The 12538-nt window shown below is 41.3% G+C and overlaps 1 protein-coding gene across 1 annotated transcript in view; it reads right to left on the bottom strand.

The window, feature by feature from the left end:
- LOC126267007 (venom carboxylesterase-6-like) overlaps positions 1-12538 on the bottom strand; it is a 102525-nt gene that overhangs the window by 14617 nt on the left and 75370 nt on the right. The window contains exons 7-8 of the mRNA XM_049971771.1: positions 5402-5586; positions 5155-5281 (exon numbers count right to left, since the gene is read on the bottom strand). Coding sequence (XP_049827728.1) covers positions 5155-5281; positions 5402-5586 — 312 coding nt within the window. The remainder of the gene's footprint in view (positions 1-5154; positions 5282-5401; positions 5587-12538) is intronic.

The raw sequence follows: 12538 nt of genomic DNA, 5'->3' as shown, positions 1-12538 counted from the left end.
TGCACGGTACATCCAAACCGTCATCGAACCCATCGTTCTACCATTCCTAGACCAGCAAGGGAACTTGCTGTTCCAACAGGACAATGCACGTCCGCATGTATCCCGTGCCACCCAACGTGCTCTAGAAGGTGTAAGTCAACTACCCTGGCCAGTAAGATCTCCGGATCTGTCCCCCATTGAGCATGTTTGGGACTGGATGAAGCGTCGTCTCACGCGGTCTGTACGTCCAGCACGAGCGCTGGTCCAACTGAGGCGCCAGGTGGAAATGGCATGGCAAGCCGTTCCACAGGACTACATCCAGCATCTCTACGATCGTCTCCATGGGAGAATAGCAGCCTGCATTGCTGCGAAAGGTGGATATACACTGTACTAGTGCCGACATTATGCATGCTCTGTTGCCTGTGTCTATGTGCCTGTGGTTCTGTCAGTGTGATCATGTGATGTATCTGACCCCAGGAATGTGTCAATAAAGTTTCCCCTTCCTGGGACAATGAATTCACGGTGTTCTTATTTCAATTTCCAGGAGTGTAGTTACATACTTGGTTGGTGCGTAAGTTCGTAGCGTTTTTCTTTTGGATGTTGTTGTTGAGGTTGCTGTGGGTTTATTTATTGACTGTCACTTTTTGTTTGTATTTCGCTGTTGCTTCTTGAGTATATGTATTGTCATTTTGTCATATGAAAGGCAGCGAATAGAAATAGTGGACGCTACAAAATGAAGTGCCAATAGAGGGATGACAGCAGCAGAAATCAGCTGATGGTCACATATGCATTTCTGCTTGCTCGTCGTGAATTGGCTCGTGACCATCACCGACCATTTATATCCTGTATCGTTAATTATGTCTTTATGCTAACCTAAGGAAAAGAAAGAAATGGTTGAGCGCAATCAAAGCAACAAATTCCCGTACAAAGACCTGCGTGCTTCCAAAAAAGATAATGTTATGTGTCTGGTGGAATAGCAACAGTGTAATGTACTACGAATAGCTTCCTCGAGGTATAACCATCGCTACTGACATTGTCAATAACTGAAATGTATAGCAGACACAATCCAAGAACAACGATCAGGAAGACTGCGTAAAGTGATGCTACTCCACGAAAACGCTCGCCCACATCGTGCTAGACCTACAAAAACACTTATACAGGAGTTTTCTTGGGACGTCAGTCCGCCCCGACTATATTAACTACATCTTGCGTGCCTCAATTTTCACATTTTCCGACAGCAATCGGACAATCTTCTAGCAACTTTCTTTCAGGATGAAAATACCTTCTGAACATGGCTCGCGGAATCTGAAAGTTACCTCAGTCTTGGTAAACTGTTGAAAATAATGTAGGAGAATATATTATGGATGACTAAAGTTTCTGTTATGTGTATCCATTGTGTTTACTAAACTTATGGAAAAATGCTACTAACCTATGCACCAAACTAATATTTATTGTCAGTACGAGCACATCTATTGCATTTTCAATGCAACATCTTTCAATCTGAATCTATTACAGGAGGAACATCCAAAAACATCCTGATTACAAAAGTACATTTCTAACATAATTTTCTGTATAGGGCTATGCAGTTTGTTAAAAATTGTAGCATTACTCATTAAGTTGTTAGTAGACACGCGTCAGCATGTGCTCTTGCACCTAAACCACAAGAATGTCAAACGTGGGGTAGTATTTCAACAAGATGTTGCATAGCCACACTGGGGTTATTTGTTCTCCAGATCTTCTATTAAATCTTTTCAGAGTGATTGGTCAGCTATCACGTTCTCCAGACATTTTGTGGGCTTGCGTTAAAGACAAAATGTACAGTTCATTAGTCCTTGATGGTCAGACTCTCACGGCAGAAAGACGAGACGCTGTAGAGGCGGTGACGGAAGAGATGCTACTCTAGGCGCGGAGAGAAACTTTCACCTAGACGTTCCAGGGTCAAGAAACGGATCCCGTATGGAAGTGAATCCATAGAAAGCTTCATAAGTCAGTATTTTAATGAAGATTAAAGCAGCCAGCCGGTTGCACAAATTCGATTGCATTGACCTACTTTCGGTAGTCTGAATTAATGAATTTCTGTCAGAGAGGTCACAGTTGAAGGAAAGTCATAGAGTGAAATAGAAGTGATTTCAAGCGTTCCCAAAGGTAGTGTTAAAGGCTGTGTGCTGTTCTTTATCTATATAAACTATTTACGAGACCATCTGAGCAGCCGTCTTAGGCTGTTTGCAGATGATACTGTCGTTTATCGTCTAATAAAGTCATCAGAAGATCAAAACAAATTACAAAACGATTTCGAAAAGATATATGATTGAAAATTAGTAGTTGATCCTAAATGATGAAAAGTGAGCGGTCAGCCACATCAGTGGTAAATGAATCCATTAAGCTTCGATTACACTATAAACTAATCAGATTTAAAGGCCATAAATTCAACAAAATACCTAGAACTACAATTACGAACAATTTAAATTGGAAAGAACACATAAACCATGTTTTAGGGAAGGCAAACCAAAGAGTGCATTTTATTGGCAGATTTACTGAAGAGACTACCCGTACTACGCTTGTCCGTCCTCTTTTGGAGCAATGTTGTCCGATGTGGGATCCTTATCAGATCAGATAAAGTTCAAAGAAAGGCGACACGTTTGATATTATGGCGAAATAGGGAAGAGAGTGTCACGGACATGATGCAGGATTTGGGGTGGACATCATTAAAGCAAATGCGTTTCTCGTTGCGTTGGGATCTTCTCACGAAGTATCAATAGCCAACCTTCTCCTCCGAATTCGAAAATGTTTTGTTGACACCGACCTACGTAATCAGAGCTTTTACGGATAGATACAGATGTTTGTTTTTTCCGCGAGCTGTTCGGGAGTGGAATAATAGAGAATTATCGTGCACGTAGTTCGATGAACCCTCTATCAGGCACTTAAGTGTGATTTGGAGAGTAGCCATGTAGATGTAGGTGATACAGATTTAAGGATATCTTCTTCAGAATGAGTTATGTTATTCTCTTGCCGCTGATTAAAAAAGTGTAGGTAACTGTAACTTATTCTGATGAAAAACCTCTTAGTCTGTATCAAACCAGGTCAATGCAATAAAATCTCTGGATTCGATTGGCTGATTTTATTCTTCATTAAAACTTAAATACGTTTGCTGAGCGTCAGCCATATTCAAGATTTTTACCAAAGAAAGATCGTCAAACAGCCGTATGTTTTCATAATTTACTTTATTTAAACTACCAGTTTCGGCATCTCATTAATGCTATCTTCAGACGCCTATGCACTCCGTGTACAGACAGTCAAATATATCGATACTTACATATATGAAGTCGTCAGTATCTGGATTCCTTTAATTCGTTTTTGGAGTGGTTATTTCGAAAACGTGACAGCAATTTAAGACTTTTTTATGTTAAGCATTATTTTCAACAAAGCAAACATCAGTCCCTTTCAAAGGGACAATCTCAGTATCACGGAAAATCTACATCAGGATGGCCGGAGGCGGGTTTGAATCGTCGACATCCCGAATGTCAGTCCAGTATGCAAATCACTGCGTCACCTAATGCGGCGCCGCGTGTGTATAACTGCAGACTTTGTACAGACATAAGATAATAAGCAGCTGTTTGAAACAAAATGAGACAGATGAGGCATACAAAATGCAGTTGAACTTATATTTACGATGTATCTATATGAAATCGATTGCAGTTGATGGAAGACCTGAAACTCATCTTGGCATAAATATCTCTTCTCTCGCCCTCCACCACTGTTCTGGCCACAGACGGACCAATCAAAACCGCCCAACTGCTGAATTATCCTTTGCCAATGGTGGCATTTGGATGCGGAATGGAGGGAAGGCGTCAGCATACCGGTCAATGTCGGATTAGAAGACCCGGAGTCCCTAATAATCTGTCAAATAGCTCCTCAGTTGACGTAACGAGGCTGAGTGCGCCGTGTTCAAGTTTTTCCACATAAAAAAAGAATCTTGCCAGTACCAGGAATCGATCTAGAGTCCCCTACATTTCACCCAACAACGATGACAGCTCAGCTATGGACTCTTGGCGTAAATAAAGCGAAAAAGCTCCATGACTGTTGTTATTTTGTCCTTTTTCAGTCCAGTACCTTTCAATGGGAACACGTCAAAAAATGTTCTTTTCCTGGAGTTCCAACACTGCATTTTCTCTTGCTTTGATGGAGCATACATTACTGTAAAATATTATATAATTGTGTTTAAATTCACGATATTATACCTATAATCATCAAACACGGAATGAAGCAGAGAAGGAACTCCATTTGCGAGGGGAGAGCTTCAATTTCCCATCTGATTATAATTATTAGGTTTTCTGTAGCTTCCTTAAGTCAAGCAATTTACGAAGTGATTCAGGCGATAGGTTGCAGCCAAATCCTCTAATCCTCCTACACCACAACGCCTTCTCTTGCTTACTTTCCACTAATCTATATTCGCCCTCGAGCCACTAACAGATATTTGTCGAAAATCTTCTTGCATTCCCATCAGCTATTGTGAAGATCTTTCCTGCACTATCGGTCTCGATTGTTACTAACACTTGTCAGACACAAGGCACTGTAAGTGAAAAGCCTCCTGTGTCAGATGATGATTAGTCACAGTCGAAACTTGTAGCAATAATAACGGTGTTGTAAAAATGATATTCGACTGATGACAGAATCAACTAATTCGATACGTTTTTTTTTTAGAATATGAAATGGTACACCATTAAATACAGTATAAACGGAGCACCACAAAGTCCGCAGAAAATATTGGACCAAGACGCACTGGTGCTATTTCGCTGCTTTCTAACTTATTCCTTAAGTATTTACTTGTAATTATAAAATGCGTTTGTATGGATAAATGTGACATGAAATTCATTGAAGGCTTTTTCTCGTTACAAATGGTTAGTAGCGTATCCTGCCAAAAAACATCTTACTGTTGTAGTTAAAAAATGAAATACTGATGTTTTAACAATAACTTAAAGCGTCTGCTTGTAAAGGATATGCAATGCAGGTCCGAAATTTGGCTTGAAATATTGAAGAACACTCACACATTTTAGGATTTACAAATCATTATGGAAATTGCGTTAAGGAAACTTCCTTAGAGACGACTCGTTGGATTGAGAGAACAGTCACTGCTCAGTATAATTACAGAAAAGAAATCATTTGATATTAAATTACCCTGGCTGCCGGAGTTGCCGTCTCCGTTCCAGTGAAAGTGGTACGCGAACATCGGCACCGTCGTGTGGAGAGTGTGCAGTTCGATGCTCCTCGACACACCGTGAAACGTGTTGAAGTCGCCTGTCATCTGAAAAGCGCGGCATCTGCTGGAAATCTGACACTTTTACACAACAGTTACACAGTTAGTCCTCACTGCAGTTTGAACAAATCTTTTACATTAACGTATGTTCTTTATTGATCCGCTTACCTCCACCAACAGGTTTATGTTGTCCTTGGTGAGCTTCTCGTCTCCAAAATAATATTCCCAAGCACGCCTTCCTATTTTCGCCATCATTTCTGGTTCACCCTCGACGACGATGCCCAAATATTTGGGAAGCTCTGTCTCTGGATCATCGTTGAGTTTCTGCATCAATTCAGGAGAATCTAGCACCTCTGCCAACAAAGGCACCAGAATAATTTAAGTCCCTCGGTACGAAATTCCATAAAATACAATAATTTTTTTTCAATGGACTAAGAAGTCTAAAGGATGCAGATAAACTAATATTGAAATTCTGCATTCTCACGCAGCACCATAAAATACAAAAGAGGATTTCTATAAAACGGAAGTGAAACTACACTCCTGGAAATGGAATAAAGAACACATTGACACCGGTGTGTCAGACCCACCATACTTGCTCCGGACACTGCGAGAGGGCTGTACAAGCAATGATCACACGCACGGCACAGCGGACACACCAGGAACCGCGGTGTTGGCCGTCGAATGGCGCTAGCTGCGCAGCATTTGTGCACCGCCGCCGTCAGTGTCAGCCAGTTTGCCGTGGCATACGGAGCTCCATCGCAGTCTTTAACACTGGTAGTATGCCGCGACAGCGTGGACGTGAACCGTATGTGCAGTTGACGGACTTTGAGCGAGGGCGTATAGTGGGCATGCGGGAGGACGGGTGGACATACCGCCGAATTGCTCAACACGTGGGGCGTGAGGTCTCCACAGTACATCGATGATGTCGCCAGTGTTCGGCGGAAGGTGCACGTGCCCGTCGACCTGGGACCGGACCGCAGCGACGCACGGATGCACGCCAAGACCGTAGGATCCTACGCAGTGCCATAGGGGACCGCACCGCCACTTCCCAGCAAATTAGGGACACTGTTGCTCCTGGGGTATCGGCGAGGACCATTCGCAAGCGTCTCCATGAAGCTGGGCTACGGTCCCGCACACCGTTAGGCCGTCTTCCGCTCACGCCCCAACATCGTGCAGCCCGCCTCCAGTTGTGTCGCGACAGGCGTGAATGGAGGGACGAATGGAGACGTGTCATCTTCAGCGATGAGAGTCGCTTCTGCCTTGGTCCCAATGATGGTCGTATGCGTGTTTGGCGCCGTCAGGTGAGCGCCACAATCAGGACTGCATACGACCGAGGCACACAGGGCCAACACCCGGCATCATGGTGTGGGGAGCGATCTCCTACACTGGCCGCACACCTCTGGTGATCGTCGAGGGGACACTGAATAGTGCACGGTACATCCAAACCGTCATCGGACCCATCGTTCTACCATTCCTAGACCGGCAAGGGAACTTGCCGTTCCAACAGGACAATGCAGGTCCGCATGTATCCCGTGCCACCCAACGTGCTCTAGAAGGTGTAAGTCAACTACCCTGGCCAGCAAGATCTCCGGATCTGTCCCCCATTGAGCATGTTTGGGACTGGATGAAGCGTCGTCTCACGCGGTCTGCACGTCCAGCAGACGCAAAACCGTACGTAGTTGTTCTCTTGCGCTGTCAGAAACACATATAAAAAGTCTCCACAAGTTGTCAGGAAAAGTTGTGATATTTAAATCAGTAGCACCTTTTTTCCGTTGTTTCGTACAAAACTGATACACTATTGAAACTTTCTAGCAGAGTAAATTATTTGCTGGGTAGCGATACGAAATCGAAACATTACCTTTCGCAGGTACTGCTTTTACTATGTACAAATTTTTGCCGTTTAACACGCTATTATTTGAATTACTTTATGTGTATTTTCCTTTTTTTTAGGTACGAATTCCGACCTCATCTCCTGTGACAACCTCTTCGTCTCAGAGTAGTTCTTGTACCCATCTTCCTGTTTTCTGGATAGATTCCAATTTCTGTCTTCCCCTACAGTTCCTACCCCCTCTAGCTCCCTCTCGTACCGCGGAAGGTATACCCTGTTATCTTAACGCATGTCTTGACACATGTCGCTTCTTCAATTTAGCGATTTCATATCTTACCTGTCCACCTAATTTGCAACCTTTTTCTATAGCACCTGATCTTAAACGCTTAGTTTCTCCTTCACTCCGTTTCTTCCACTGTCCATGATTCATTACATAAAATGATGTGTTTTCAGCTTACATTCTCATAAACTTCTTCCTCAAATTAAGAACTCTTTTTGATACTAATAGACTTGTTTTGATCAGGAACGCCCTCTTGGCCTGGACTAGACTGTTTTATACCCTCCTTGCCGCGTCTAGCCCTCCTTACCTAGGCAGCAGAATTCCTTAACTTCTTCTTCTTTCTGATCACCGGTTTTGATGTTAAGCTTCCCGCTCTTTTCATTTCTGTTACTTCACATTACTTTTCCATTTCTTCGATTTACTCTCAGATCGTATTCTGTAGCCATCATGCTCTTCATTCTATTTGATAGATTTTGTAATTCTTCTTCATCTTCACTGGAGATAGTCATATCATTAGCGAATCTTTTAACGGATACACTTCCATGCGGAATTGTAATCCCACACTTGAATCTTTCATTTATTTGCATCATTCCTTGTTCGGTATATAGGTTGAACATTTTTACACCCTTCTTAATCGGAGCACTCTCCTCATAAGCCTGATCAAAAAAATTCATTCGTATTATCATACAAAAATTACTTCAAGGCTAAGCCATTCTTCACGATAGCCTGTCAACCTCACTATTCATAATACTCATGTTATAGACTCAGAAACTGGACAGTAAACGAAGTTTGTTTGTTAGTACCACAATTCATAAGAACCAGATTGCTCTATACTGTTTGACACATCAGTGTTAAACAATCCCAAAGGCAACACATCCCAAAGGCAGCCATTCCAATTTCACAGCGGAATGTAATCCTTCGATTGGCTGAAGAAGGTCTTATGACCTGCCACAAACCCCAACAGTAAAATTATAGTCTCAGAGAGAGGCGGCACAAGGTATGGGAAGATCCACTCTAAGCTGAACAAAGTTCGGAAATAGACTTCAATAACCAAAAAACGTTCAGAGGTAGACTTCAATAATCACAAAAAGCATGTGCTCGAGAACCAATGTATTGGTTTTGTGCACACGTCAAGCAGAAACTGAAAGCGAGTCAGATTATAAATTCTTATTGCATTCATATACATTAGTAGTTCATCTGTCATTATTCGACACATCCAGGTATCTTGTAATCTGATAATCGGTATTCGAGCAAAAAATAAAAGGCGGTCTGAAAACCACTGTAAGATATGTGTATCAGTTAACGACCACTCAAGGTTCAACAGCTTCTGTATTTTTAATTTGGGCATTCAGGGAAAAGCTATACACGGTACTAAAAAGTCAATTTATTTCTTTACTAGAGAATAACAAGGAAAACTAAAAATTTCATAACTTTTACTGATGTAAATAAGTTAGTCGTCAACGCGATCTTCTTAAAACCTCTGGTTCTAAATAAGGCCCGAAGAGTGTACTTAAAAAGGCCAATGATTTAAATTATAATAGAAATACAAAATAAAATAGGCTCTCAGATTAAATGCTAATATATTACTGTAAAAAAGTAATCTAATAGCAAATTACTCATTGTTGTACAAAAGTAATAATGCTAATGAATTAACGAAAACTGTTATTACTTACAAACACAGTGAGGCATGGCGCCTTATATGGCTCCTGTCCAGAGCCTGTGTATCGGGAGAATGACTCATGCGTGCACAGTGACACATGGACTGAAGCGGGTTCAGTCGAGTACATAGTTCTGATTTTTATCTGCTAGAGGACAGTAGCTGACAGGAATGAACAGAAAGAACTATAATGCAGTTAAGAATTTTGATTACCAGAGTCCAGTAGTGTACAGGGACATTCAAGAAACAGGTCAAGAGAATGTTTTTGTAAATTGTTCTGTTTATTTCTTGAAGGCTTTTTTGTTTATTTATGTTTGTACAGTTCTCAATATGCTTTAAGTAGTGTAAATGATACGTGAATGTGGTCTAAAGTAAATAACATGTAGATCATTGTTCTACTGATGAACGCAGTACGAACTAGTGTGAGAAAGTTTTAGGAAGCGTCAATGCAGACGACGGGGAATTTTGTAACCCCTTGTAGATATAGATTGCTTAGAAGAGCCTAAGGGGAGTCGGGGCCCAGCCTTTCAATGGTACGGTCATGTGTTGTATGAGCTCCACAGGAGGTTATAATTTGCCGGTTTTAGTTGTGCTAAATGTTTCAAAAGTGTTTTAAAGTGAATGCATATTTATTCCGGTGTGTTTGTTAGAAAGTATGTATTTTTTCAGTAATTTTGTGTATGAGAAAAGACAGTAATTCCGCGTGGCATATTGGTCAGATAGATGACTAAAAACTTGAGTGCATTAGACAGCGATAAAGTTAATAGTATGGCGAGCATTTTCATTTAAGAACAATCCATGCTTAGTAGCTGTTCAGTTTTCTGTAAATACGTTACCATAAACTTGCTAACATGACTGAAAGGCTTTGTACATGAATGTGTTAAGATTAGCACGGGCTTGGCAGTGAACGTGTACATCTCAAGGTTCAGAAAATACCGACGTTTTGCCAGTATTTCCAACATTCATTCGAAATTAAGACCTTTTCCAGATTCTTAGAATAGTTACGTTGTATGCAGCCTGGTTCGAGCTGCAGTACGGTAGGTTCCTGCTTGGCTTTTCTACCGGCGAACTGCTGCAACGAGTTCTTAGGTAGGTGCAGGTAATGGGCGAACTAAGCCACGCCGCCGCAACACGCAGAGAAACATACGTAAAGCGAAGTATGAAAAATCCAGTTAAATTGGTAGTGAATGTTCAGGTGGCACATTACAGGTCATTCTCAAAATCAGGACAAACAACAGATTCAGCATCTTCAGAACATAAACCTGCACATTGTTTACGAACCTATTCCTCACCCGTCATGCATAGTCGTATATCTATAATCTGACTCCTTCCACAGACTTCATCCACCATGATTCTTTTGTTTCTTTTCTCCTGTGGGGTCACAGTATCCTGATTGGTTTTCCAAGCAATTTACTCTTTTAAGTTGAGAAGCTTTATATTGATCTTTAAACTACTAATGTTTTCATGGGCCCTTTTTCTACAAACAGGGACGTTGAAATAGTTTTCCGCTTGGTATTTACAGCTTTAAGTTATGATGCTATTTTTTCACTTTTCGAAAACATTTAATGGAAGCACTAGATACTGTGAGTGTTTCTGCGCCACCAGTTTTCGGCGGTGGTTTCTGACAGTTACTGATCGAAGGATTTCTTGACTTCATGAAGACCATCTGTCGTTGCGTCATCAGATGATAGGTCAGATACATCATGGCTGCAACAAGAAACTCCGCTAAAACTGAAGGTCCAAATGCGGATTCGGGATTCACTTGAGGATTTAAAGGAAAAATTCCGTTTCCTTTGAAACCAGCAGTCAGGTTAACTGCTGCCACTGCTCTCAGACAAACACTTCAAAATATTTCGCCGAACTTCACACGTGTGACAAGTCACACTCCTGTCGTTGTCCAGTAATTTAGCACAGCGTCGTCCGAGAGTTTGAAAACACGCTTGTGGAACGGTTGCAAATCATGCGTACTACAGCTTGACAGGCAGAACAGGATTATGTTGTTTTCTCCAGCAGTATCAACAATATTAACACCCAGATGCGATTTATCTTCGTCAAAAATTAGGAGGGTTTTGGCAGGGCTCTTTTCCTTAAAAAAGTGGTCAACCTAATTTACAAACACATTTACTGCCGTCGACCCCTTTTCCGGCATCTCAAAATAAGCACCAGCAGATAAAATGTAATCCCATTCATCCTTACGCCTCTTTCCTTTGAACATAATCAGGGTCGCGGTATTCTGCCACATATTATTTTCGCTTAGTTATATTGTTACATTCTAAGCGTGTTCATGAGCAGAAATATGAAATCTTCTTGTTCCCTTCTCGGCAAACACTCCATTTTGGTTGTGCAGAGCCAAGCGTCCATTTCTCTCATTCATATTGTATATACTTTGATGTTTTCCCTTAAAATGTATTAAGCATTACTTTTTTCAATTTTTATTTCAAAGTAATCTGAAACGATAATTTGGTTAATTCGGGGAAGATCTGTCTAAATTCATCATTTAAGCACTCATTTTTGCGACATCAGGCTGACGCTGAAGAAATAGTCTCAACCATTGTTCTGCTAGCTACGAGGGAAGCTGAAAAGTAACGCACAAATGCATTTGGAACACGATCATAAACAATTAGAAATATCAGGCAAAAGTACATTAAAATCAAATCCTTAAGTTTCAAAATCATATATGTATTTTTTTCAACATAGTCACCGTTACGACTATCACATTACTCCCAACGTCACTTAAAAATTCTTCGGACTTTTTTTCGAATCCAGGAATTGGTAGCTGCCTTCCACCTCATCGGCCGAGATGTAACGATCACCTGTGTCTCTCTTGAGTAGAGGAAAGAAATAAAAACCACACTGTGCAAGATCTGGGTAGTAAACTTCAGGTTTCCTAAGTGTTCAATAGCGAAGCCGACACATTCCTTGGATATTCTTATACGGTTTGCGAAACGCTTTTGAGTGATCCGCCGGTCACTTTGAATCATATCGTCGACGAGTTTGCAATGTTTATCGTCCAAGACAGTGATCGGATATCCGCTGCATGTTTCAACAACAACTATGAATTTACGAGGCTTGCACTTACGAAATTCTATTATCCATCGATTTACAGTATACATAGCAGCAGCACCGTTACCACAAACAGTCTTTAAACGGTGATGAATCTCAGTAGGATCAATTTTTCAGCAGATAAATGCACGCTGTTAACCCCCTTTGACACAACACAGGAACACGTCCCTAGACTCCCGTTACTCAAAATACGCTGACAAATACAACGCATTCAAACTAGGCATACGTTGCAGGGGGACGTTACCTTCCGCATGCCATAAAGTGCGTTTCCGGAGTTAATTTATGTCGTGTTCTACAAGAATGTGCGCGTTACTTTTCAGTCTGATCACGTAGCTTATTTGTCTTATTCACGATTGTTTTAATATTATTCACGTAAATGTTGATCTTTTTACAAGTTTCTTCAGTTTTAATCTAGAGTTCATATCCAAAAGATTGTGGTCAGAATCCACACCTGTCCCTGGAAAAGTCATACAATTT

This window comes from Schistocerca gregaria, chromosome 4 (assembly GCF_023897955.1).
Source record: "Schistocerca gregaria isolate iqSchGreg1 chromosome 4, iqSchGreg1.2, whole genome shotgun sequence".
Classification (NCBI taxonomy): domain Eukaryota; kingdom Metazoa; phylum Arthropoda; class Insecta; order Orthoptera; family Acrididae; genus Schistocerca; species Schistocerca gregaria.
The sequence above is the reverse complement of the archived record's forward strand: the minus strand, read 5'-3'. Positions and strand labels throughout refer to the sequence as shown.